Genomic DNA, 26,765 nt, shown 5'->3' with positions numbered 1-26,765 from the left:
CCCAAAAAGAAAAAAAACAAACAAAAAAACCCCCCAACAGTTATCCAATTTTACAAGTAATGTAGTGATCAACAACTAAAATAAATGTCTCATTTCTCGGTAATGAAGCTCTTTTAGTGATGAAAGCTGAAATTTCACAGAAAAAGCTTAACTCTGAATTTTGTTTCAGAAGGAAAACTGCTTCAGCAGTTTCTCGCAGATTAGTTTCAAATTTTCTCGATCAGAGGGAGATCCTGAAATAATGAGTAAAAGACCTTGTTCAGGGTTTTATTTTTTCTTTAGTTTTTTAAAGTAAATATCTCTTCATTGATTATAATCATAAATATTATAGTTTTATATCATTAATTTGTCATTTTTAATGCAAATATTCGGTTTACCAAACAGATCAAAGTAACTGCACTTTTAGGTTAACATTTTTCGCCTTGGTCAGCAATGACTCTTGGGATAGTGGGCCACAAAGGATACACTTGGTGTTTCGTTCAAATCTCAGGAAATGGAGGACACATTTGCCATAAAACAACTTTTAAATAAGTTTTTCAATCTGCCAATGCCAAACAGCTTTTTCTGCTACTGACTCTTGATTGGTCTTGTTCATTAGATTTGACTGGATGGTTGTCTGGCAATTTAACAGTTCATTGGTTTAACAAACAGAGGCCTCAGTAGCATGTGGAAGAACCATATAGAGCATGGCATCTCCTCCTCATGCTGGTCACACAGTGCTGTGGGATGGCATCCCATTCATCACCCAGCATGTGTTGCTGGTCAGCCACTGTGGCCGTGCTACTCATTCTGGCACGAACTACACATCAAGTCAACCCCATGAGTGTTCGGTGGGATTGAGGTCTGGACTACAGGCAGGCCACTTCATCCTCCCAGATTCTGGGGGTAATCTCTGATAAACCCCGGACTGTGGGGGTGAGTGTTGTCACCTTGGAGCAAAGAGTTTGGTCTCAGCCTGTGGAGATATGGGACTGCCACTGATGCAGAATCTCATCTCAGTGTAACTGAGCATTAAGGTCCAATGATGGCAACCCTTGTTTTTCCAGTGAGGGGGTTGTAGTCCCAGTCTTCCATATCCTCTTGCGTACCTTTATTTCAAATCTACTGGAGCCTGCCCACAAAATGATGAATTTTATATATGGTGCGGTTGTGTGTCAGGTATAATGTCAATGAGAGGACTTGAAACGGCTCGTATTTGATTATTAATTCAGCCGTTGCATTAAGGCCTAGTGTAAAATAGCAGCGAATCATGGCCTCTAGTAAACATCAAGAATATAAATACAGAGCTGAGAATGAGCCTGTTTCTCCTTCAAAGTACCATTGATAAAATATAATATCCAACCTTAAAACATTAAAAATGTTTTGTAGGAAAACCAACCCAAATGCAGGACTCAAAAAACAACAGGCAGGAGTAACAAAAACCTAACATTTAATTAGGTCAGCAACCAGCTTTCAAAATAAAACACACTGAAACTTGATAGAAACCCATAGCGGAAGGCTAGGGGGAAAAAAAACAGCAAAAAAGACCTATATTAAAAAAAATTAGCTGGAACACAAAGAAGAAAAAGAAACTCAAGTAATGACTACAATAAAACAAAAGCATAAAATAACAAAAATGTTTTAAACAATGACAAAACTCCAAGACTAAAGCACAACCCCCCCCCAAAAAAAAAATTAACAAAATATTAAAGACAATTTGCATACAAACAAAAATCTTTTACAAACAGTTAATCTCAGTGAAAGAAACATTTAAGTCCTCGTTGTCGTAAAAAGTTAATTTTATCACCACTTGATTATTTCAGTGGATGAAACTTTAAAGCACTGCAGAGGAAAGTTATTTAATATAAGACAACTGGTCATATCATATGCTAATCATCAGGCTAAATATGACAAAAGTGCTTATTTGAAGACCAAAAGCAATGACAAACCATATAAACATATTAAACATCTTTTACCATTACACTTTCATGCAGTTTAACTGTAAACCTGCAGCTACACTACGCAAATGTCTCGTCACCAGAAGTGTTTCATGAAATCTTTATTTAAACTTTAAAGATAAATAACATACTAAGCACATCGCTAAGAACACAAACACCACAACACATTCAGTGACCTGAAAGTCTAGTCTGTCTCTTGCAAGTGGAGTTTTTCCTTGATTTGTTGCTTAGCCGGGCAGCTTTAGTTTACAGCATCAATAAGTACGCATAATTTACTTACTGCGCATAAGCGTAGATATACACATTATAACAGATGGACTCCTATGTTGTTGTAAGCTGTTTGACGTTTCTTAGTTGCCCTCCATCCTCAGCTGGAGTAAATGATCGAGTCCATTCACCAACCGCACCATGCTTTGCTTAGAATGTCTGGATTTTTAATAAACTCATTAACTTTAAGAGTCATGTTTTTGTCAAACCATGTGAAGGACTGAAATTTAATTTGACAATCAGGTGCCATGTTACAAATCATGTTGCTTGTCAATACTGCACTACAACTTCCATAAGCGTACATATTTATTTACCAGCCTAGAGACATTATACACACCTCCTGCCGTCAAGCCATTTGTAATGAAATACAGGTTAGCCATTAAAAAAAAAAAAATGATACAAGACAGAAGAAAAACTGGAAAAAAAAAAAAAAAAAACCTCACAGAAGAATCAAATCTTTACTATGAAAAACAAAACTAAACAAAAATGAACATTTGTTTAAGCTTTTTTTTCTTTTTAAAACAACAAAGCTATTTAGTGAATCAAGTTTAAGGACATAATTCTACAATTAATTTTTGTGTATTATCTCTACAGGCTAAAAATATCATTTCTAGATTTAAAAACAAACAAACGGCTTTCCCCACAATTATAAGAATAAGCCAGTATTAGAATATATGAGATCATTTTTTCCTCACAGGTGTTGCGTATTTGGCGTCTCACCGGTGCATGCTGTGCTATGAACACAGTGCTAAAAATCTAAAAGATGACATTTTTAACCAGTATGATTTCTCATGTGTCTTTTTAACTGTGTTTTCTGCTTGAATGTTTTCCCACATGTGCTACAAAAATGTGACTTCTCGCCCGTGTGAATTCTCATCTGTGCTTTCAATCCAAATGAGTATCTATATCTTTTGCCACGGGGGCCAGACGATAATGGCTTCTCACCTGTGTGAATTTTCATGTGAGTTTTCAAGTGTATCATTTGACTGAAGCTTCTCTCACATATGGTGCAAACATATGGCTTCTCACCTGTGTGAATTCGTGTGTGTTTTCGGAATCCTGATAAGTCCCTGAATGTTTTTCCACAGATGCTACAAGAATATGGCTTTTCACCTGTGTGAATTCTAGTGTGAGTTTTGAATGATTTTAAATCTCTAAAACATTTCCCACAAGTACTGCAAGAATACGGTTTCTCACCAGTGTGAATTCTCATGTGAACTTTGAATGCAGATGAGAAACTAAATTTGTTTCCACAGACACTACAACAATAAGGCTTCTCACCTGTGTGAACTCTCTGGTGTTCATTTAGTCCAGATTTAAAATGAAAGACTTTTCCACAAGTTTCACATTTTAAACACTTTTTAAATGTGTTTGTTGTATACTGGCCCTCTGAGCCAGGAGACTCATCTGCTCCCTCACCGCAAGGTTTCCTCTTTATCGGCTCTGCTCTTCTAGTTGATCCCAAATCCACATGCCTGCCTTCTTCCACATCTCGCATCTGTGGTTCAGGTAAGTTATGAGAGAGAAACTGCTCACGCTTTGGTTCTGGCCTACACTGCTCATAAGTCTGAGTCACCATAAAGGTATCACTCTCCTGCTTCAGTGCAAACTGCTCTCCCTCCGGACTGATGCACAATTCCTCCGGTTCCTCTTTAATGTGTCGCGGCTCTGGGTGCTCCTGGCCCAGGCTGGAGTACCTCTCCTGGTTACACACCTGATGGTCATCCAGACCCTCTTCTTCCTTACAGTCGTGTTGTTGTGGGAGGTCTGAAGGGACAAATATGAAAACACATCTTTGGTTCTGGATGTCTGGATTCGGAGCAGTTGCAGTCATGGTACAAAAAAACAACAACATAGAATTACATATTAAATTAAAATAAAATGTTGTTAGCAGGTCTTAAATTAAGCAGATACAGTCTCAGATAATAAAAAGTAAACAGATGCTGCTAATCTAAAGTACTTTATTAACTGATCATCTTTACGTGTGACCACCTCTATAGCTTCTTTGGCATTTTCTGGACTGGAGGTTAAAGATGTGTTTTTGCAGATTGCAGAACATTCAAAATATTACAATTATTCCAAAACAGAAGCTTCACAAAATATTTGTTTCATAAAGTCTTCTACAACAGGATAAAATGCAGAATTAATTAAATGTTCATTAAAAATTACTCAGCAGCCTTTCATTGCCCCCTTTTCACAAGGAAAACTAGTTGATCTTTGCTGGTTTCAGACACTAAACACTTTGTCCGCTGACAATTTTAGACTCACATCTCAAATTTGATAAGCATGTAAAGAAAATGTCATAGTAGTTATGGCTAATCTGAATGTTTTAACTTAGTTTGACACTGTATAGCGACATTAGCATACCTACATTATCTAGTCTAGTTTTCAAGTGGGGCCAGAGTGTCTTGGCTAGATAAATTCAAAGACAAAACAGTAATCACAGTACTAGGAGCACAGTTAATGGGAAAAGTAAAATGCCATATTAAAGATCTAAATCAGGATTCTCTATAAAGGCCTCAGTCTTTCATATCACTGGCCCACTCATCTTTACAGCAGTACTTCAGTTCACTGAGACTTACAGGCTTTGCTTGTATACGCTCCCTCAAGGTCCTACCACAACATTTTAATAACATTGGGTCTGGGCTTTGACTGGGCCATTGCAACACTGTGACTGTTTTCTTTTCAGCCATTCTGTTGTAGATTTGGTGGTGTGATTGGGATCATTGTCCTGTTATATGATTCATTCTCCTCCAAATTTAATTAATTAGAAAGACTGTTTCAAATTTGAATCTACAGGGTGGGCCATTGTTTTTCTTGTGACATTACCAATAAGTTTGATGTGTCACATGGCCCTCTTCCTATTGAAAAAACAAAAGTTGTATCCAAGATGGCCGACTTCTAAATGGCCACCATGGTCACTACCCATCTTGAGGAGTTTGCCCCCTCACATATACTAATGTGCCACAAACAGGACCTTAATATCACCAACCATTCCCATGTTATTACGGTGTATCCATATAAATGTCCCACCCTGTACAATACTTTGTTATTGTCCTGTAGCTGGAAAACAAGCCCAAATCATCACCCATCCACTACTGTGCAAAATAAGTGGTATGAGGGCTTTTGTAAAATATGGTGCTGTGTATTATAGCAAACCCCTCCACTTTTTTCCCCTATTCTGTCCAAAGGACATTGCTCTAGACATCTTGTGGTTTATTCAGATGGAACACTGCAAACCTAAGCCATGCTGCCATGTTCTTTTTGGGGGCGAGATTAGCCTTTCTCCTGGCAACTCTTCCAAACAACCCCAATTTTTTTTAGTCTTTTACTAATTGTACTGTCATGAACTTTAACATGCTAACGAAGGCCTTTACAGTCTGGGATGTATCTCTTGAATTTCTTGCAATTTCATTGACCATTGAGATGTATTTGCTAGGGTATCAATAACTGGAAAGAATGGCAGCTACCTTGAGTTTTCCACTTGTGACTAATCTTTCTCATTGTAGAATGATGGACTCCAAATTGTTTAATGACCTTTTCCATATGAGTAGACAACAGCTGCTTGCGTAGGATCATTGCTAATGTCTTTTCTAATACTACAGCTGAAAATTATCTGCCACTTTAACTGATTTTTTTGTACCACCTCAGCTGGATCCTTTGAAGAAAAGTAAGTTCACTCAGAGTCCGTCTCAAATTACAGAGGTCCTTCTGGGCTGAGCCTAGAAACCCACTGGAACAAGCTCATTTCCACAAATATGCCAACATTTAGAGGAGATGTTGAAAAATTATGTTTTTACTGAGGTAGTATTCTGTAGCATTTTATTTTTGTCTCCTGGTGCCTTTGTGAGCTCTTTTCGCAAGCAGTCATAATCGCAAATGACTCTGACGTCCCAGTTTGTTTACTTGGATTTGTTGAAGCATCACTTTCACTTGTTTTGGTCATATACTTATCATGTTTATATTTATTTTATTTAAAAGAGACGGTGCATATTAATGAATATGCCAAATTTAGCTATATAGGCTAATTTTCATCTGCACTCTTTACAGTTTGTTGGTGCTTTCTTCAGGTTTGGGGTGTTTCACCATGACAGTTCCAGTGTGTGTGTGTGCGTTTGTGTGTGTGCTTGTGTGTGTGTAAGATCTCTACAGCACAGCTGCATACCTGATCTGTGTAATAAATTTCTTTCAGGACTCCAGATGACATCCAGCAGCCTGAGGCGCTCTTCCCCGGTCCAGAAAATGATGCCATCGGCCTCCTGTTTCACTACAAGCTGCTCTCCTGCCTGAGCGATGCAGAGTTCCTCCTGTTCCTCTTTAATCGGTGGAAGATCAGGATTCTCCTGGTCCACACTGGAGCTCCTCTTCTGGTTACAGACCTGCTGATCATCACGAACTTCTTTGTCCTTACACTTCATGTTGCTGTGGGATGTCTTGATGAACAAAGTGACAAGAATAAAAGTTACTAATGTGATGACAGGAAAACAGATCTGAGCAAATACATTCCAGCAAATTTAATAATAATAATAATAATAATAATAATAATAATAATAATAATAATAATAATGGATTGCATTTATATAGCGCTTTTCGAGACCCTCAAAGCGCTTTACAATTCCACTATTCAGTCACTCTCACATTCACACACTGGTGGAGGCAGCTACAGTTGTAGCCACAGCTGCCCTGGGGCAGACTGACTGTTTCTATTAAGGAACAACTTCAGAATATCAAAAATCCCCCAGAAGCTTTTGCTTTTTCGAAAACAGATACTATTACACTGGTTACTTACATCCAAACAAACTTTCAACCATAAAAATTACATTTAAATCAACAATGACACTTTTTTTTTTTTTAATCAAAAGCTTGTTCAATAAAGGACTAGGCCTAATTAGCCAACTCTTTAATTCAGACGGTTGCCTGCTTTCATATTCAGAATTTGTCTTTTTATCAAACATGTGATACCAAAATAATATGCAAATGTTTGCGATGCAAGTCCAGATTGTGCAGTGAGACATTTAGTATTTGCAGCACAGATGGAAACTACATCACACCACCCTTTGATCTCGGCTCTCCCATGACTGTATCTTTAATCAGCAACAAAGCATCAACAGAATGATCAGAAACAAACAAACAAAAAAAAAAAAAAAAAAAATTTTTACCCAGAAAGTTCCTACTGACCAACAAATTAAAAGAGGTGACATTTAACACCATTAAACGTTACCTCACAGTGACCAGACTTGTTTACATTTCTAGAAGACGTTTCACCTTTTATCCGACAAGCTTCTCTAGTTCTAAAACCTAATGGTGAAGAAACCCGGGTATTTCAACTCTAGTGGGAGTTGTCCCTTAGGAACTTGACCCACTATTGATTATGTGAAAAAGGGCGTAGGTCATTATCAGCAGAATTTTCATTTGAAACCATTGTAAGATCTGGCCTCACCCGATTATGGCCTATTGAGATCAACTGATGCAAGATGTGAGTGGGCCCTGAGGTGCCTGAAGTGATCTTAAAACTGTATTGTAGGTAGCAGACGGTTGATGTCGTAAGCCACCCCCTCTGTTCAAGGATGGCAACAATGGAATCCTCGAAAGAGCGACCTTTGACCTTTAGATGCTGATGTACACCCAAGTCTTGTCTTGTCAACGTGGCTCTTCTATGCTGTGCCATGCATTTATGGAGTGGCTGCTGCACTGCACCACATGCACCATGTTGTTTTGTAAAGGAGCATATGCGGTGCAGTGCAGTGAAGAGTGCTCAGACCTCTACATTGAAGAAACCAACTTTAAAATAAAATATTTGTAAGTTAAAATAAAAAGATCAAATAATGAAAACTCTGACAAGACTCAAACCTGTTTCTGTGACCACAAGCTAACATTCTCTTTCTGATACCACTAAGCAGCCCAACGGAGTCTCGAGTTTACTTAATACATCCTGTTCAAAAGCTTGGTTGATAAAAGACTGGGCCTAATTAGCCAACTCCTTAATTCAGATGGTCTCCTGCTCAGTTTAACACAGGCGGCTTCCTGCTCAATAAAACAACATCACTTTAATTTGTATAAAATGAGTAAAAGTGTCTCTTTCACTAGCTTAGACTGCTGGACGCTTGTGTTTACACAGCGTCCAGCAGTCACAGAAGGACTCATGATAGAAACAGACCAAAAATCATGTTAATTAATGAATCACATTGGAATAATCTGTTTCCAGCGAGCTGTTCAGTGTGAAACATGTGTGCTGCAGTCAGTTTACAGCTCTGAGCAGATCAGTGTTTCTTTAAATGTAACTGTACCCTTTAAAAAGAGAATTACAAAAAATAACTGAATGTCAGCCACTTAAGATGCCATCATGGAGATGTTTTAGTGGTGATTGTCTTAAAACAATCGATGATTACTGTGAAAAACAAATGATCATCTTAAATAATCAAACATCATGGGGAATATATAAACACGGACACTGCTGTGTTAATTTATTGTAAAAAGTATAAACGAGTTCAAGGTAATGAGAACTTCATTCAGAAAACTAGTGATTTTAGTCATCAAGAAATAAACTGGTGATCCCTCTACAGCCATACTGCCACCCACCATAAGAGCCCCCCCTCGCGGGGTCTTTAATCTGGTTAAATCACGTGATATACTCGCAGAAATTCATGAATCCACGTATGTAATCCGAAACACGGACTGGAATATCTAAACCACTCTATCTAGTTAAGGTAAAAACCAGCTAACCCGGAACACCAGCGTTTACATTCTGGTTTTCTGTTAACGGGTCCTGAATGCTGCTTCTGTTTCACTGTTTTGCCGTGAATACACCGGCCTGCACACACACCGCATGGAGTCCGCGGGTGTCCGCAAGCACGAAGGTTTTCACCGCGATGTTTTAGTAAAGTCACTTTCTGCTGTGTCTCTCTGGATGTTTAGTGTTAAACGCTTACCTTTTAAAAAGACAGAAGCACTTGTGTGATTAGCTGCTCCCTGATTTTAGTCTGTTAGCATACAAGCTGCGCTCTGATCAGTGTTAGTTCAATGAGACCGTCACAGTTTCACAAACCTGCTTTGTGTGACTTTATCTCGGGTTTCCGGTTGTTCTGCAGCAGTCTGGGCTCACAGCTGACCTCCTCATATTTCGTTTGTTAAGCTGGCAGGATTTCTTCAGCAGCAGCAGATAAACTCTCACACAGCGAACTAAATATATTGTCGAGTAATAAAAGTCACGTCATTTCCGTTCTGTTTCGTCTTCCGGTAAATCACGCGTATCGAAGTCGCACTGCTGCCCTCCTCTGGTCATTCTTAAAATTTCAACCAGAACCAAGTCATTACATAGTCTTTTGCAGAAACCTGGATACATAATTTACACTTCTCCAGTGATCCCAGTTCAGTGTTGATTTAAAGAATAGACTGTGATGTCATCCCTGACAGTTCCTCATGCATGAGGTTTCTTTCTGAAACCTGTAATGCCAGCCAGAACCTGGTCAAATTCACCTCATCCCTCCTCCTGCTTGTTCTTACACATAACAGATTTTCTGCATCTTAACGGTCATTAATAATGAGAAGTAATGGCACTCCTTCATTTTCCCACTGCTTCTGGCACAACACTGTTATGTTTTCTTTGATGATTCAGAACAGCCCATCCTTAGCTTAATACCTCTTTTAATTGCCCCTCAGGGTGCGGTGACTCAGGCCCTTCTCTGTGTTGGTATCTACAGAAACCCTACTGATGCTCCTGTGTTTTCAGTACTATATAAGTAAATCTGATTAGACTCCAGCCTGAATTTCTTTCTTTCTGTAGTATAAACAGACAACCGCCTTCAGTCACCTAAGCTTTACATTGCCTGTAGGTCTGTTATGTCAAAATCAAAGTCTCATTTACCATTTTGTGGACCTTCTGGCCATCTGCATAAATCTGGGGTGCAGCTGAATAGTCACTTTCATTTAGGAAGGTTCCTAACTGAGTGACATGACAAGTATCTGTGTGGGAGCTGTAATAAGAGCTCATCTCTAGGTATTAAGAAAGCTGCTTCACTGATTGCTTTATAACGTAATTTAGCAGAGGATACAGTGAATCAACCTTTATGAAAGGAAAACAGATAATATCATCTCATAGTTCACAGCAACACAGTGTCTGACCACTCATGAAAAGAATCAACTGTCAAAGTGGCATGCACATGTAAATGCTAGTTGTATTTTTCAGTTTTCAACAGCAGACCTTAAAGCCACAGCTGAACTATGGCCACAATAATAATAATAACATCTGCTTCTTGTTGCATGAGGGCCCTACATTTATATAGGCTGTCTAAATCCAGATGAAGAGCATTAAAATGATCAAAATGCTTTTACTGTCATGGTTTACAGTGGCAGACCATGTGTTGGTGAGTGGGGACCCAGGTGCAGACACAGGCGAGGAAACCAAACTAACTTGAACAATAGGCGAGCCTTTTATTACGGCTTATAATCAGCTCAACAAAACAAGGGAGTAAGCACAGAGGCAAAGCTAAACTGGGCAAGCTGAATACTGAGACTATGAAAGCTAGGAAGGCAATGACAACGAGACTGTGAAGACTATGAACAGGACTTTGTGCAGGAACATGAAGGAACTATGAACTCATACACAAACAAGCAACATGACGTGCACAGTGTCCTGAAACCTGACATGACATGAGGGCTGAAACACAGACAACGCAACAATGAACAAAGGGAGACAGAGGACTTAAATACAAACATGAGGTGATCGGGGGAAGTGGAGACGCCAGAGGAAACAGCTGACACAAATGAATCATAATGACACCACAGGGGAAGAGTAAAATTAAACACAGTAACCATAGAAACACAAGATCTCTTCAAAATAAAACAGGAAACATAATGAGACAGACACGACAACACAAACTTGACAACATAAGACATGCAGACTTGAAACACATGAAGGGCAAGGAAGACTAAAACACAGCGGGAGAAGACATGAGGGGATCTAATAAACAGAGAACTAAAGGCTGAGCAACTTAGGAGCTTAAGAAAAATAGATGAACTTAACATAAACAAAGAATAACAAAATACAAGGACTCAAGTCCTAACTTTTGCAAGCAATCTGGATCGGATTAATTAATTTTTGCTTTGGGTCTTCTGGGATAGACTCCAGGCTCCTCCTAACCCCTACTACAACCACTGACTGAACTGGATAAGAGGTAGATGTTAGAAATTTTGCTTTAAACATAGAAAACAAATAGGAGGAAAGGAATACACAAAATCACCTCTCCAGTAAACATGTCACAGTGTGTGGAGTGAGAGGACCCAAGTGCAGAGTTTAACAAACAAAACCAAAAGAGACATTTATTTAGGGTGATACATTTACTAAAATCAAAAGTCCATAAATGTGACTAATATATAAACTAATATATAAACTAAACACAGGGAGAACTGGAAACACTAACAGTTACTCAGAATACAAAGAGGAAACACAGAAGCCAATCAGGCAGAACAAGCTGTACAGCACAACAGGAAATGGAGGGAAACTGAGGCTATGAATACACAGAGAGAGAATGGAGTCAAAGGAAGTAGAAATATCTGAGGCACATGCATCACAGATCACCTTAATCCAAATAATGAGGCAGAAAGGAAAGTAAAGCAACACAAAAGAAGGAACTACCATAACTGAAACTCGGAAATAAATAGTAAATGTGAATAAACTACACAGGAAAACAAGGGGAAACACTGAAGGAACTTCTGAGCGGAGAGTAATGCAAAGTTTTAGTGGGACCTATAGAGGTCTACAAATTTAGAACAAGTCTCAAACCACTATAAAAATATTAACATCTTTCTCTGTTTTCAAACAGACTTTAAACAGTTGTCATTAAATTAATATGTGGTTAACAATCCTTCAAAGCTTGCACTAGCACTCTATATGAGATTTAGACTATTGTTTTCATATCTACATACCATCTAGCTTAGTATTATTTGTATGTTAGGATATTATATTAATCTGAGGACATTTTACTGGTTTATCTTAGTATTATAGTATATGTTGGTAAATATATATATGCATTTGGTTTATATCTGATGTTCGGGGTTGTATTTATAATCTGTGATTAGCTTTTGGGCCCAATTTCAAAAATAACTATTTGTATATTATGATTTTTGAATTTTTATTTTATTTTTATTTATGAATAACCTGAAGCTGATATCAGGAATGCAGACATTAATTGAAGCTAACATATATCAACACCTGAAGGTTTATAATACATAGAAATCAAAGTAAAAACCTCATGAAAAGGAAATAGACTCTAGAACTGAGAGGCTCAATAGTACAAGTACATAGTTGAGCTAAGAACAAAGACAAAGGAACCAATAACACAAAATTTTCACAACAAACTAAACACTGTACAAGGGAAACAGGGAACTACAGTAGTAAACCAAAGACCAAACCAATCGAAATAATAATAAACCAACCCTGACTGAATTAACTCAGTGTGCACGCTCAAAAACTGAAAATCCTGGGTGCGGGATCAAGGATGATGGAAGGAGGAGTGAGAACAAATAAGGAGTAAAAAGCAATGCAAAAATAACGCTATGTTAAATTTTCTTGAAATCAACTATTTTGGAATGTTAATTACATGAGCAGCCTCGACCTCAGCTTCTTCTTAGCTTCTTCACAGTGCCACCTTCAGACATCTCAGGGCTAATTTTATCACCCCACTGACATGTTTGCCTTGATTGGAAACAAAGAACTCCACAGGTCTGCTGACATGTTTTTAAATCAATCCCTGTTCTTTCACAGCCAAACGGTCCCCGGGTCCTAGTGTCCTTCTACATAATCATTGTTTGAAACATAAGTAAATTACTGCCAGTTGATTTTTTCTCCCAAAAGTTAATTAATAAAATCAACCAAGAATAATTTCAGAAAAGAAAATTTAATTAAATATCTCATTAAATAAATCTAGTTAATTTAAGCAATTTAATTAAATAGAAAACCATCTACAAGGTATAACAAAAAAGGGCTGGTGTACAGCAGCATGTGAGGAGAGATAAAGGGAGGAAGAAGAGTGTTCACCTGTTGATTTCATGTAAACGCTGCTACTGTTGCAAGACATAAAATGCATAAATGCTGCATCATTTTAATTGTTATCCATCTTAAACATGTGAGTGTAAGGAAGTATTTTCAACTGTTTGTTATCCCTCTGTAGTTTAGTTTGTAGTCGTCATGTCTGTATTTGTCCACTAGATGTCTCCCTTTGCCCACTTTTTCTATGTGACAGCTCTACGCCCATGATGAAACGTTTTCGTTGAGGCTCTCTGTTTAATGTTTGAACCAAGTTAAATTGTGTGTTCTTTACACATTTGCTGGTTCTGTTTCGCTGCTGCTTGTTCTTCTTAATAGTCTTGATGTTTTTTAAACAGTCTGTGCTGAAGCTGAAGAAACCAATTCTACAATGTTAGATGATACAGCTTCAGAATAATAACTAAGTAAAACTTCTGCAGCTTCAGCAACATCAGTAAAGAGAGATTTTAGTGTCTGCAATATCACTTTGTGTGAGTTTATTCACAGGAGACATAACGTGAAACACTGGTGCTGCATTCAGGGATCATGTAAAAGACGGTAGAGAAGATCTTCCAGTTCACAAATATCCTAAAACACTTTGCCTGTGGTGGTTTGAGAGTGATAGTTAGTGTGAGCAGATGATATAATGAGAGTAACAGAGCAGGAAAGGAGTAGTGATGTTCTGAAGATCAGAGAGTTATGGACGTATGAGATTATGGAGAGACTTAAAATTAACACAATTTTTTACAGGAAGCCAGTGAAGCTGTTGAAAGACAGGAGCTATATGTTCTATGAAACATCTTTATGTTACTGCTGTGTATATTCACTATCCCTCCTCTGCAAATGTGAATAATGTTACAGAGTTGAAAAGAGTGTCTGACAGGATCTGAAGTTTAAAGCGAGATTAAACTGGAAGGGAAGTGCAGTAGGTTAGGGTGATTAAGGATAGAGCTGGAAATGCACTAATGAGGGCATTTCAAATGCTCCTGAGAGGAGTACTTTTATTAGGTTCACCGGGAGGAGGCCTTGTCTGCTTAGGCTGCTGCCCCCGTGACCTGGCCCTGCATGAACGGAAGAAAATAAATGGATGGCTGGAAAATAAAAAAGAGAGGAGGACAGATGGCAGAGAGACAGTGCATGAGGAAGTGCAGGAGATTGGTAAGGGGTAGGTTACAGCAGCTATAAAGGATGAGTGGAAAAGCAGTTGGTCCAGATGACATATCTGTGGAGGTATGGAGGAGAGAGGGCAGTGGTATTTACTTTTTCACACAGGGGCAGGTAGGTTTGGATAGCTTTTTTCCTTAATAAATAAAATGGGCGTTTAAAATTGCATTTTGTATTTACTCAGATTATCTCGGTCTAATTTTAAAATTTACTTGATGGTCATGTCACATGATCGTGTCAAATATACAGAGTGCAGGCAGGGTGGAGTGGGTGGAGATGAGTGTTAGGGTGATTTGTGACAGAAGGATAGCTGCAAGAGTTAAAAGGGAAGGTTTAAAAGATGGAAGTGAGACCTGCTTTGATTTATGGTTTGGGAAATGTGACACTAACTAAAAGACAGAAGGTCAAACTGGAGAAAGCAGAGCTCAAGGTGCTCAGATTTTCATTGAGAGTTGCCAAGATGGACAAGATTCATACATCTGATGGACAGCTCAGCTCAAGCATTTTGGAGGCAAGGATAGAGAGGCAACATTGAGATGGTTTGGGCACGTGCAGAGGAGGGCTAGGGCAGAGGGAAAGGAAAGTTAATGACTAGAACTTTAAAGGAGGAGGAAAAGAGGAAGAGAACAGAGGACGTTCACGGATGTGGTGAAGGAGGACATGCAGTGGGTTGGTGTAACACAAGATGAATCAGATGTAAGCAGATGATCTGCTGTGAAAATCCCTAATGAAATGATACGCACAGCATATAATAGCTGTGTGTATTGTTTTTATGCCAGGAATTACTTTTGAGAAGCGAGAAGATGGTTTTAATGGTTTATTTTGTTTTGCAACAGATGTGCGAAGTTTGACAAAACAGTAAAATTCAGTAAAATTCCTCGTTTCAGATGGAGGATGAACTGTGGGGCTGCACCAAGGCGCAGTATACAGTATATCAGGTTCATTCCGACAGTGACTCATGCAAAGCTCCTGCAGTGTAACAAGTTTCCTGTAACCAAAATACCATTATAAAATTTGATCTATGGTAAAAACACTTTTCCCATCTTGTTGAAAAAAATATTAAATCCACATTTGCACAAAAGGTTTGCTTCTAATCATTTCAGTTGGTTACTTCGATGCATCCCTCTCATTAGACTGCACATTAAACGAATAGAGAGTAAATATATTTCATATCAAGCAGGTCAAACCCTATGTTACTGAGTTCACATCAAATTCAATACAAATAATTGTTGACATGATCATCAAAATTGATAAAATTTTCATGCAGTTTGAACTGTGAACCTGCTGCTAAACAAGAACTATAACACAGACGGGGACATGTTTATTCAAATAGTACAAAAAAGAAAAAAAAAAAATCTGCTTCTACATTTATATAAAAAATATCAGTAACCAAGAAAAATGTGTGAAATAAGGCAGAATTTATGTTTCCTTTATATTTTAGATATTACTTCTCAGAAAAATATATAAGGATTACTTTTAAACTTTTGAACTGCATAAAACTCATAACCATTCAACACACACTGAAGGTTAATTTTCATTAATATGAATAGCTCGTCAAGTCCATAATAACGTATTTCTGTCCTATGTGTGGCACTTTCTTGCTAAACTCTGAACAACTGAATTAAAAGTTCATCTATCCTTGATTTTCTATAAGAAAGGTATTTCTTAAAACACAACCTACATCTACAACTTATGTTTGTCATCTCTACAGCCTAAAACAAAACAACAAAAATAAATTCAGACAAATATAAAATCAGGGTTTCCGCTACATCAGGGGTGTCAAACTTATGCCCCACAAGATAATTATTGATTGATTATCTGAAAAACAGCAAGTGTAGTGGTACAGGACAGGTACACACTGCTGCCATTCATCATAAGAATAGGACAGCAAATTGAATACATGATCGGTACAGTTCGTTAATGTTATGGAAATAAAATGCATATGAGGTCAGCTTTTTAAGTGAGTGGGACACTTAACTAGTGTGACTTTTCATGTGATTTTTCAGGTTTGTGGCATAACTGAATCTTTTGTCACAGATGCTACAAGAGTGTGGCCTTTCACCTGTATGCCTTCTCATATGATTTTTTAAGTGTATCATCTGAATAAAACTTTTCTCACACACACTACAGGAATATGGCTTTTCACCCGTGTGAAGTCTTGTGTGAGTTTTGAATCCTGTTAAGTCACTAAAAGTCTTCCCACAGGTGCTACAGGAATATGGTCTTTCACCTGTATGGATTCTCATGTGTCTTTTCAACCCTGATAAGTCACCAAATCCTTTCCCACAGGTGCTACAAGAATATGGCTTCTCACCTGTGTGAGTTCTCATATGTCTTGTCAAGTGATTCACCTGAGTGAATCCTCTTCCACAGACACTACAGAAACGTAAGTTCTCTCCTGTGTGAACTTTGAGATGACTTTTGAATTTCAACTCATCACTGAAACTTTTTCCACAGGCACCACAAGTATGTGGTTTCTCACCTATGTGGACTCTCACATGTTTTCTGATTGCTGATGAATCACTGAAGTTTTTGCCACAAGTTCCACAAGTATGTGGCCTCTCACCCGTGTGAATTCTCATGTGTGTTTCCAGTCCTGATCGCTGAGTGAATCTTTTGCCACAGGTGCTGCAAGAATATGGTTTTTCACCTGAGTGGATTCTCATATGATTTTTGAATCCTGAAAAGCTACTAAATCTTTTCCCACACTCACTACAAGAATACGGCTTCTCACCTGTATGTTTTCTCATGTGTGTTTTCAAGTTTACCCTCCGACTGAATACATTCCCACAGTAGGTACAGGGGAAAGGTTTCTCACCGGTGTGCGTTCTTAAATGGCCTTCCAATATTGATTTTTTTCTGAATCTTCTCCCACAGGTGCTACAGGAAAAAGGCTTCTCACCTGTGTGGATTGTCATGTGACTGTCCAATCCTGACTTCAGTGAGAATCTTTTCCCACAGGTGCTACATGGATACGCCTTCTCACCTGTGTGACTTTTCATGTGACTTTCCAGTCCCGCCTTTATAACAAATCTTTTTCCACAGATGCTACAAGGAAATGGCCTGTCACCTGCGTGATGTTTAACATGGATTTTGAAAGGTGATAAGAAAGTAAACTTTTTCCCACAGGTGTTACAAGTATATGGCTTCTCACCTGTATGAAGTCTCATGTGAATTTTCAAGTTTACCATCTGAGTGAACCTTTTTCCACAACTGCTACAAGTATAAGGTTTCTCACCCGTGTGAACTCGTGCGTGTTTTGCTAAGTGGCAGTCAAACCGAAATGTTTTTCCACAAGTGTCACATTTTATAGGCTTTTTGTTTGTATCAGTTTTACCCTGACTCTCTGATTCGAGACAGGTGTCTACTGTGTTACTCTGACTTCTATTTGTCTGTTGTGATGTGTTCTTCAGCTCAAAATGTATAATCAATCCTGAGAGCACATGCTTGCTTTCTTCCTGTTTTTGGCTCTCAGTTTCAGAAGACTTGCAAGAAAGGAGCAGGTCAGTGTTTGCTCCTGGAGTGACCGTAAAAGTATCAACCTCCTGCTTCACTGCAAGCTGCTCTCCCTCCTGACTGATGCATAGCTCCTCCTTTTCATCTTTAATCTGTGGGGGCTCTGAGTCCTGGTCCAGACTGGAGCTCCTCTCCTGGTTACAGACCTGCTGGTCTATGAGTACTTCTTCCTCCTTACAGTCATGTTGTAGTGGGAGGTCTGCATAGACAAAAATGATAGAAAACACACACATATTTGAGAAAATATCATGTAATTTGCCATCGGAAGTTCAGTTATGAAGGTGAGAAAAGTTCTAAAGAGTAAAAACTATTTATTACATCCTCATGAAAGCCCTTAGCTGTAATTCTCCACTCTGCAGTAATATCGTTTTTTAAATCAGTATATACCTATGTATTTCTCTGACACATTTTAGATTTTTCTCTTCTACTTATTACTTTTTATATTTCTTAGGGGTGAATTTAATGCTTTAATTGCAATTAATTAATTTGAAAAAAAGAAACGCGTTAAAAAAATTAAAGCATTTAATCGCACTTTGCGTTCCAAGCAAATCGGAAGTTTTGTCCATGTCATGATTTCCTGGTATACGATTACACTGATGCAAACCGCTACAAAAATGGAAGACTCAGAAGAAAGGATGCTGCTAGGACTGATCGCAGGCAAACTTCATTTCCAAAAGACTACTAAGTAAAGCCTTGATAAAAGTCTGGTTTTGTGCAAACTGTGCACAAAGGAGTTTGCATACCACCAAATCACTTCAAGCTTACAGTACCATCTAAATGCAAAACATGTTGCAGCGAGCACAGAAACTGTGGGAGCTGTTAGCTCCAACAAAAGGTGCCAGCAGCCCAAACTTGATGAAATGACTGGCTTCAGGACCGACATTAGTAAGTCAACATCGGACAACAGTTAGCATCAGTTGATCCAACTTTCCACCTGAAAGACTATTCAGGTAAATTCAACAGCTTTATGACACTGAAAAAGCAAGAAAAATTAGATGCATTACACACAGTCCTGCTAATACGATGGAACTACACCAGGAGCAAACACGACTGGGGCAACAAAAAGAGCCACTCATACAGGATGTTTCCACACAGTGGAATTCAAAGCTGGATATGGTTTCTTGTCTACTAAAGAATCAAGAGGCTGTTTTTGCTGCTTTAGACAAACAATCAAATCAGACAAACTCCATCTGAGCCAGTAAAACTCCAAAAGCTGACTGTCCTCAAGCCATGCAAGTAAATAAAACTATTTTCAATTTATTGTTGTTGTTTCTTCAAAAAGCTCTATAGTTGACAATTAGTGTGTAGATTAATATTTACTTTCTTGAACTGTCTACTACAGGTTTGTGACTGAACTTCTTAGAGGTGAGACATGTCTCATGTCCAGTGGTTTTACCTGCTTTCTGCCATCTGCCTCACACCATGGAGGTCTCCGATGATGAATCAAACTGCATGGTGAAATTTAAGATCCTTCACAAAGGACATACCCCAATGTGTAGCAACACTCAACCATCAGTGGCTCAAGATAGCTACTGTGCTTGACCCACCCTTTAAAGATTTAAAGTGTCTTAAAATGTAAAGATGCCACTACAAAGGAGCCAGCAAAGACAAAGAGCCTCCTCCTCTCTTCATTGTCTTCGGACTCTGATTCAGATGAGGAAGCCCTGAGTACCAGGGCCCTGAGTTTGTACAGAGCAGAATACACCATCAGTGAAAAAGACTGACCGCTGCACTGGTGGTCGAGTCGAGCAGGGACCTACACATACAGCTGTATGTCCTTGCCACGTGAGAGTCCCATGTGAGAGTGTTCCCCACTTGCAGGTCACATAGTAACAAAAAAGAGAGCTGACTTGAGCTCTGAAAATGTGAACAGGGTAGTTTGTCTAAGTAACTGGCTGAAAGAGACAGACAGCAACTAAGCATAGAGGTATTGTGACTCCAATAGGTTTGTTGATTTTTGTACTAAAATGTTCAATGATCACACTGTTTTAGCCTAATGTACAAAATAATTTTGGCTACGGTTACTCAGAGTCTAAAGGTGAAGCTGGTTAAATAACGTTTAATGTTTCTGCCTTATTTTTTTATTAAGTAGAAAAACTGCACTTTATGTTGAAGTTTGTATTACTATTTAAAGACAATACGATTTTGAAAATGTATTTTAAGTACTTAAAATAAGGCTTTATTTTTAAGTCTGTTTAAGTTCTTGTTTCTCTGTTTTGAATTGAAATTCAGTTTAAATACCTTTTTCTCTCAGAAATTAAAAGAGTTTGAGTTTACAGCATTCATCTCCATGTCCATAATTTGATTCTGTCACCCACTAAAACCCTTTTAAATTAAAAAACCAAAAAAACCAAAAAAACAACATTTGAGCTTAGGGGAAAATTTTCTTGTGCGAGCAAATGCGATTAATCAAGATTATTTAATTACAAAGCCTCTAATTAAGTAGATTAATCTTTTTAATTGAGTCCGACCCCTAATATTTATTCATTTATTTAGAATAAATTGTACAAAGTTGCTATACATTTTAATGCATCAGAATAAATTGTACAAAGTTGCTATACGTTTTAATGCATCAAGCAGGAGTAGCACTTCTTTTTTGATATTTTTCCACAGTACAATGTGGAAATTTTTACAGCCTTTTTTTAAAAAAAATTATGTTTGGGCAATAATAAGTCCCAATTTTTAATTTTTAAGGGATGGAAACAACATAAACTAATTATTTGAACTCCACTTTCTGCTTTTATTTGGATAGAAACCTCAACTTTTCCAGAATGTTAAACAGGCTGCCTGGAATTATTTTGTTGTTTTAGCTGTGGAGGTGTCATAAAATCTGCTGCGAGTATGTGGTTTGTCCCTTTTTTAGGACTACTACTTCCTTCAACATCTGGTAGTTGTTTTGCTTTACTGTTTGCTATAACTGTGTAATAACAGAGAATAATAACAGGAAAACACAAAACAGGAACATGAAATTTTACAGATTTTTACTGAATAAGGTACTCAGAATGTACATGAAAAAAAAAGATTTGCAATTTGCAATTTGAACTATAAAACAGACAACAACAAATATGTGAACTTTCGTTTGTTTGTTTCTGGGGGTCTCTAATTTTTTTTCTAAGCAAGTCCAGACATTTTTGGCCTCTGGTGGAACTCCAAAAAGCAGTTCCTTTCAAGCTGCAGGCAAAGGCCTACATTGCACTGCTGGCATTTCCAAGGAGTGCTCCTCTTACAGACAGTGCACTGCTTCCTTCCCAAGGTTGCCCTGTGCCTCTTTCCCATATCTCTAGTGCTCGTAGGGACAGGAAAGTGTCCTTGACTTGGGAACTCAGGCTTGCCATCCAAGCAAACACCTAGGAGGTGTGCAGCGAGCTCCTCCTGGAAGGCCTGCCGTGTCTTGTGCTTCTGTTGCTTGCTGATGCACAACTCTTTGTGAAGAATGAAACTGTTGGTAACTGCAATGTCCAGTAGATGCTGGAAAACTGTCATGTTCAATCTTTTGGTTTTGCAAAGGACTGAATTTGTTCCTAGCATCTGGTCTGATGTGTCCACTCCTCCCATGTATTTATTGTATTCGGTCACAGCTGTCGGTCTGGGGACAGAAACGCTCTCAAAATGTCCATCTTCATTTTTCTGCCAGCGTAACACTGTGTCCCCACTGTACACAGGGTGGACGGTGGTACAGATGGCGACTTCTCGACTGTCCACCCATTTTACAAATAAAAGGTCACCATCCCTGATCCACCGAATGGAGCCTCTTGGTGATCTTTTATGGAGAGCATTTTCCTGAGAGGATGGAACACCCAGTCTGCCCTCCCTGTATGTACCACAAGCCCCAAATCCCTGCTTTTTCAAGTGTTGGAAGAGGCCTGGGCTGGTGTAGAAGTTATCACAGTAGACAATATAACCTGATCCCAGAGAGTCTTTGTCCACTAGTGATGTAACCACATCAAAAGAGAGTCCTTTCTCTGATGACAACTTTGATTTCCCTGTGTATGGCTTGAAGTCTATGATGTAGCCATTTACATCAGCAAGAACAAAAAATTTTAGCCCCCACTTGGTGGGCTTGGCAACCATCCTCTCTTCAACTGAAATGTGCTGCTTTGGGTGGTAGTTACTCATGCAACGACTTCTCATCATCTCAAGGAGAGGTCTGACCTGGTGAAATGTGTCATAGTCCTCTGTGCCCTTTTTCTTGCCATAGGCCACATCTTCTTCTGGATCACTGATATGAAGGTTAGAATTGATGGCCATAAATCGGTCTTTGGACATAACAGTGGCAGGAAAAGGAACATGAAAAATTGTGTTACTCCTCCAAATGTCTACCATTTTTGGAAAATTGCAGACTGCCATGTAAAGTAACAAGCCCAGGTACTTTTGTAGTTCTTCTGGTGTAATTTCCTTCCATGCAATCGTTTTGCCCTTTTCCTTTTTTTTTGCCGCATTCTTGTTTGTGTTTTCACACAAGCATTTTAGTACTTCGTCATCAAAAAATTTGGAGAAGATGTCACCTGGGGAGTGTGCAGCATTGAGAGCAGGTTGAATACCAGGTGTTCTCTTTGGTCTGAACCTTGGTGGTTGAGGGACAGCATCATCTGGGTCTGCCTCTGTTCTCCAAGCCACTGGACGATGTGGCGACCGGCTGCGAGAGGCATCACCACCAGCTCCACGGCCTTTCCTTTCTCGACTTTGGCCACAAATGGCACGGATCCCTGCTGTAGTCCTCAACATGAATGAATGAAATCCACCCCACCCCAGCAAAAAAAAGAAAAGGAAAGAAAAAAATTTCTGTTATACTTGCTGACTCTCTTTTCTGTCAACCAACCTTCGTTTTCACAGGGTTGCGTTCACCCTGTGCCTGGGATAATGAACCTAATTTCAATAGAAAGTGCAGAACCTCTGCTTTCAGAAACTGTTGCCATTTTTTCAATTGTGTGAACAGTTCAAAAGTTACGGTAGGTTGAAAAAACCTGTCACCAGCGACGGGTTAGGGCTTAAAGGGTTTTAAAAGCCTGAGGACTTTAAAGTTGCTCCTTTCAATACAGAGGTGGAGAGGCACTTCTGACCAAACTCCTAATTTCTCTAACATAGAGCCCATATACCCTTCAGAAGATGCTCATTTACATTTCCCATCACCTCCACACAACAGATATAGCATGCACAGCAAAAGCAGTACGGATTCCCCTTCAAGTCTCCCGCTCCACTCTGCCTCACTTTCTGAACATTTGAGATATCTAACTTCTTCCACTTGCAGGAGCAACTCATCCCTGACGCAAAATGGACATTCACCCCTTTCTGGCTGAGAACCATGACCTCATTTTGAAGGTGCTAGTTATCTTTCCAAACACTTCACACTTGGCTACAAATGCAAGTTGGATGATAAAACCAAAAATAGTCACATCAACTGTGAAGAGCAGAGAGGAGATTCTGAGGCTACCAAGGCAGAAATCCTATGCCACTTTGCAATGCTAGAAATTCTGTCACTAAAAATTATGAAGAGAACTGGTGACAAAGGGAAGCCCTGTCAGTTCAACTCCCACCAGGAGTAAACATGAAACCAAGCTGTCACCACAGTTGCACCGAGTCCAAGTCCTTTCAGTTCCCAAGATGTTTTAGAAGGACTAGCAACATCACCTCATCTTAGATGGTTTTCAGATTTTCTGAGAAAAATGCCCAGACATCAGATCGATAAAAATAAGTCATTTAAATGATTCAAATTAAATAACCAAAGTACTGCACTCAGACTGAATAAAATGCTGTAGTAAAACCTAAACTTTACTCCAGGGGTGGGGGAACTCAAGGGCCAGTGTCCTGCAGGTTTTAGATGTGTCCTTGATCCAACACAGCTGATTTAAATGGCTAAATTACCTCCTCAACATGTCTTGAGGTTTTCCAGAGGCCTGTTAATGCACTAATCATTTGATTCAGGTGTGTTGACCCAGATTGATATCTAAAACCTGCAAGATACTGGTGTTCTGACAAACCATCCTACTTTGGCAAAACATCCTACCGTAAGTAGTTTATGCACATTTCTGCTGTCACAGAGTAATTCCAGCACAAATTTAAGTATGTATGACTGTTTGCCACTTAACTTTGCCCATCAGAGTATGCTTGTAGCTCATATTCATAAAACCATGATTGTTTGTCACTTCATTTTACCTGTTAAAGTATTCTTGTAGATAACATTCACAAAGGTAGGACGATTTGCCACTTAATTTCAGCTGTTAAAGTATGCTTGTAGGTCACATTCACAAAAGTAGGATGGTTTGGCACTTAATTTTACCCATCAGAGTATTTTTCTAGCTAATATTCACAAAGGTAGGACGGTTCGCCACTTAATTTCGTGTTGTGCGCATGCGCAGAAACAACGGGTAGGATGGTTTGTCAGGTACAGAACACTGGCCCTTGAGGCCTGGAGTTCCCCCACTCCTGCTCTACTCATTGCAGTTTTCCCTTAAAATTTTCCTGTGCCTGTAAACAAATAAGAAACTTTGAGCTCTGATTAAGGTCAAAGTTATTAAGATTCATATTCCTGTGTCATCTCATTAAGAACTTTTTAGTTGTACATACCCAAGTTTTCTTTTCGTTTCCAGATTTTATCCAGAAGACTGAGCCGTTCTTTACCAGTCCAAACGATGATACCATCAACCTCCTCCTTCACTACAAGCTGCTCTCCCTCCTCACTGATGCAGAGTTCCTCCTGTTCATCTTTAATCTGTGTAGGCTCTGGGTTCTCCTTCTCCAGACTGGAGTTCCTCTCCTGGTTACAAACTTGCAGGTCTGGGTCCTCCTTAAACATCGTGTTGTTATCAGAGGTCTCCTGCTGATCTGGGTCCTCCTTAATCATCACGTTGTTGGAGGTCTTCTGTTGATCTGAGTCCTCCTTGCTGGTCATGTTGTTGTGGGAGGTCTTTGGGAACAAATGTACACAAGAAAAAGGTTAGTAATGTGATGACATAGTACAATGCAGTAAAACCATTGGATTTGAATGTGGGAATACTACACATATGTAATTAGAGTCAATTTTGCATCAAATGTTCTCTGCAGTTTTATAAGAGACCGTTTTTTAAAGATAGCGATGAGGTCATAGCTGTAGTGATTTACTGAAACATGGAAAAATACAGAAATAGTGTATACATGGAAAAAAAGAGCCTGTCTTACTCTAATAGCTTAAAAATCAATATTTGTGATAAACACCTTTATTCTGAACTCTGTTAGTCAAGAGTTCGCATCATTTCGTAGTCTTCAGGAATAGTTCTTCTTGAAGGACACTTCAAGCTTTTCTTTGGATGTTGTCTGTCTTTTTGTGTTGTTCATTGTCAAGAAGTTCCTACACTGCTTCACTAATGCTGAAAAATAAAGCTCTGCTAAGACACTTCTTAGATGTTCTTTTTGTTTTCCTGATCTACTCGGTAAACACTGATAAGAACTTGAGCCAAACTTTTTTTTTCACATTTGGATTCATTACTCGCTTGATGACTCCCTCACTAACAAGTCTCATCATAGGCGATGCTTGCAGATGACAAGAAAGCTCGGCTCACCATTCCCACTACCAGTGTTACTAAAACAAATGAGCTCATATATGCCACTGCCACAGAAATAATAGAAACACTTGGGTATGAGATCAAGAACGCATGCAGAGAAAGTCCCCTGTGGAGAAGAAGGTTGGAAGCCAAAAATCAGGGAAGCCCAGAGGGGGTTAGTCAGCTAACAGAAGTACTGAACGACAGGTCCTGGATGAATAAGATATACAACAAGGTGCAAATAACTAAGGTTCTAGAAACTGCAGAACAAAAGCTCACATCTCTCGCCACTAGGCTGAAGAGACAAGCAGAGGCCAAGAGAATAAATTGCCTCTTCTCCAAAGATCAGTCCAAGGTGTACTCTCAGCTACAAGGGAACAATAATAAGAGGGCAGACCCACCCAGAGCTAAAACTGAGCAATACTGGAAGAACATCTGGGAGAAAGAGATGTTGTATACCACGAGCGTTAAGTGACTTGTGGACCTGAAAGCAGACCACGGCAACCTCCCAGAAAAAGAGGCAGTCAACATTATGGACCTGAGGTGATCCACACCTACCATCTGAAGACGCTAACAGCACAAATAAATGTGCTCATAACAGCAGGTACTCACCCAGACTGACTAACACAGGGCAGAGAACGCCACCATTGAGCTACCAGCTGATTACCTGCGTCTACACAACATGGAAGCTCATCCCAGGTATCATACCAACCTAGCTAAATAGGTACATGAGTCAACACATAAGTGCATCTCTAAAAGGAGTAAGGCAATACTTTATCGATACAGGGACACTAAATATTGATACGTTATTATTATATAAATTATCTTACATATTATCATTATTATTTTTGCAAATACAAAGTGAACCTTTTAATACTGGGATCAGTTGCTTTTCAGTCTGTTGTTGCTGTTCTAGTGAGTACAGCAGCTCAGGAAGTTGGCAAAACAAAGATGAAAGCATCAGAAACAAATCGTGTGTGTGTGTGTGTGTGTGTGTGTGTGTGTTTGTCTGTGAATGGGAGAGAGACTGTGACAGGCAGACAGATTTGAGACACTGTGGTTTTTGCTGCATGTTTAAGACACTGGAGCTCGGCATAAGTCACTGCCGTGTGTTTTCATGGAAAAAGCCAAATTCAGGTTCTAAAATGAAATAGAAATAAATGAAGTGTAAAGTTGAGGATAGCAGAAAGATTAGCATCATCTTTCAACGTGTGGACATCGCAGATTCATATGCAACTATGACGACTCATTATATCACAGGGAACTGGTGACTGCTGTCTCACAACTGAACGAAATCTGCAGTTCGAAAAAAGTAATATATCACAGTTTATCTTATTAGAA

General features: G+C 39.0%; 1 protein-coding gene across 1 annotated transcript; it reads right to left on the bottom strand.

Annotated features, from left to right (window-relative positions):
- Positions 1-1,412: 1,412 nt before the first annotated feature.
- On the bottom strand, positions 1,413-9,426 carry LOC146368177 (uncharacterized). The gene is made up of 3 exons (XM_084913711.1): positions 9,250-9,426; positions 6,370-6,637; positions 1,413-3,971 (listed from the first exon to the last, which is right to left on the bottom strand). The coding sequence occupies exons 2-3, from the start codon at positions 6,620-6,622 to the stop codon at positions 2,977-2,979; spliced, it is 1,248 nt and encodes a 415-aa protein (XP_084769837.1). The 5' UTR covers positions 6,623-6,637; positions 9,250-9,426; the 3' UTR covers positions 1,413-2,976.
- Positions 9,427-26,765: the final 17,339 nt, after the last annotated feature.

The sequence above is a fragment of the Perissodus microlepis genome, chromosome 18 (assembly GCF_051167445.1).
Source record: "Perissodus microlepis isolate ML-2025 ecotype Zambia chromosome 18, ASM5116744v1, whole genome shotgun sequence".
In the NCBI taxonomy this organism is placed as follows: Eukaryota; Metazoa; Chordata; class Actinopteri; order Cichliformes; family Cichlidae; genus Perissodus; species Perissodus microlepis.
The sequence above is the reverse complement of the archived record's forward strand: the minus strand, read 5'-3'. Positions and strand labels throughout refer to the sequence as shown.

What these genes read in the sequence shown, in the direction of transcription:
- LOC146368177 (XM_084913711.1), bottom strand. Translation starts at nt 6,622, where the DNA reads ATGAAGTGTAAGGACAAAGAAGTTCGTGATGATCAGCAGGTCTGTAAC. An exon ending in AAATTTATTACACAGATCAG is followed by an intron (nt 3,972 to 6,369) that starts GTATGCAGCTGT and finishes TTGTCCCTTCAG; the next exon opens with ACCTCCCACAACAACACGAC.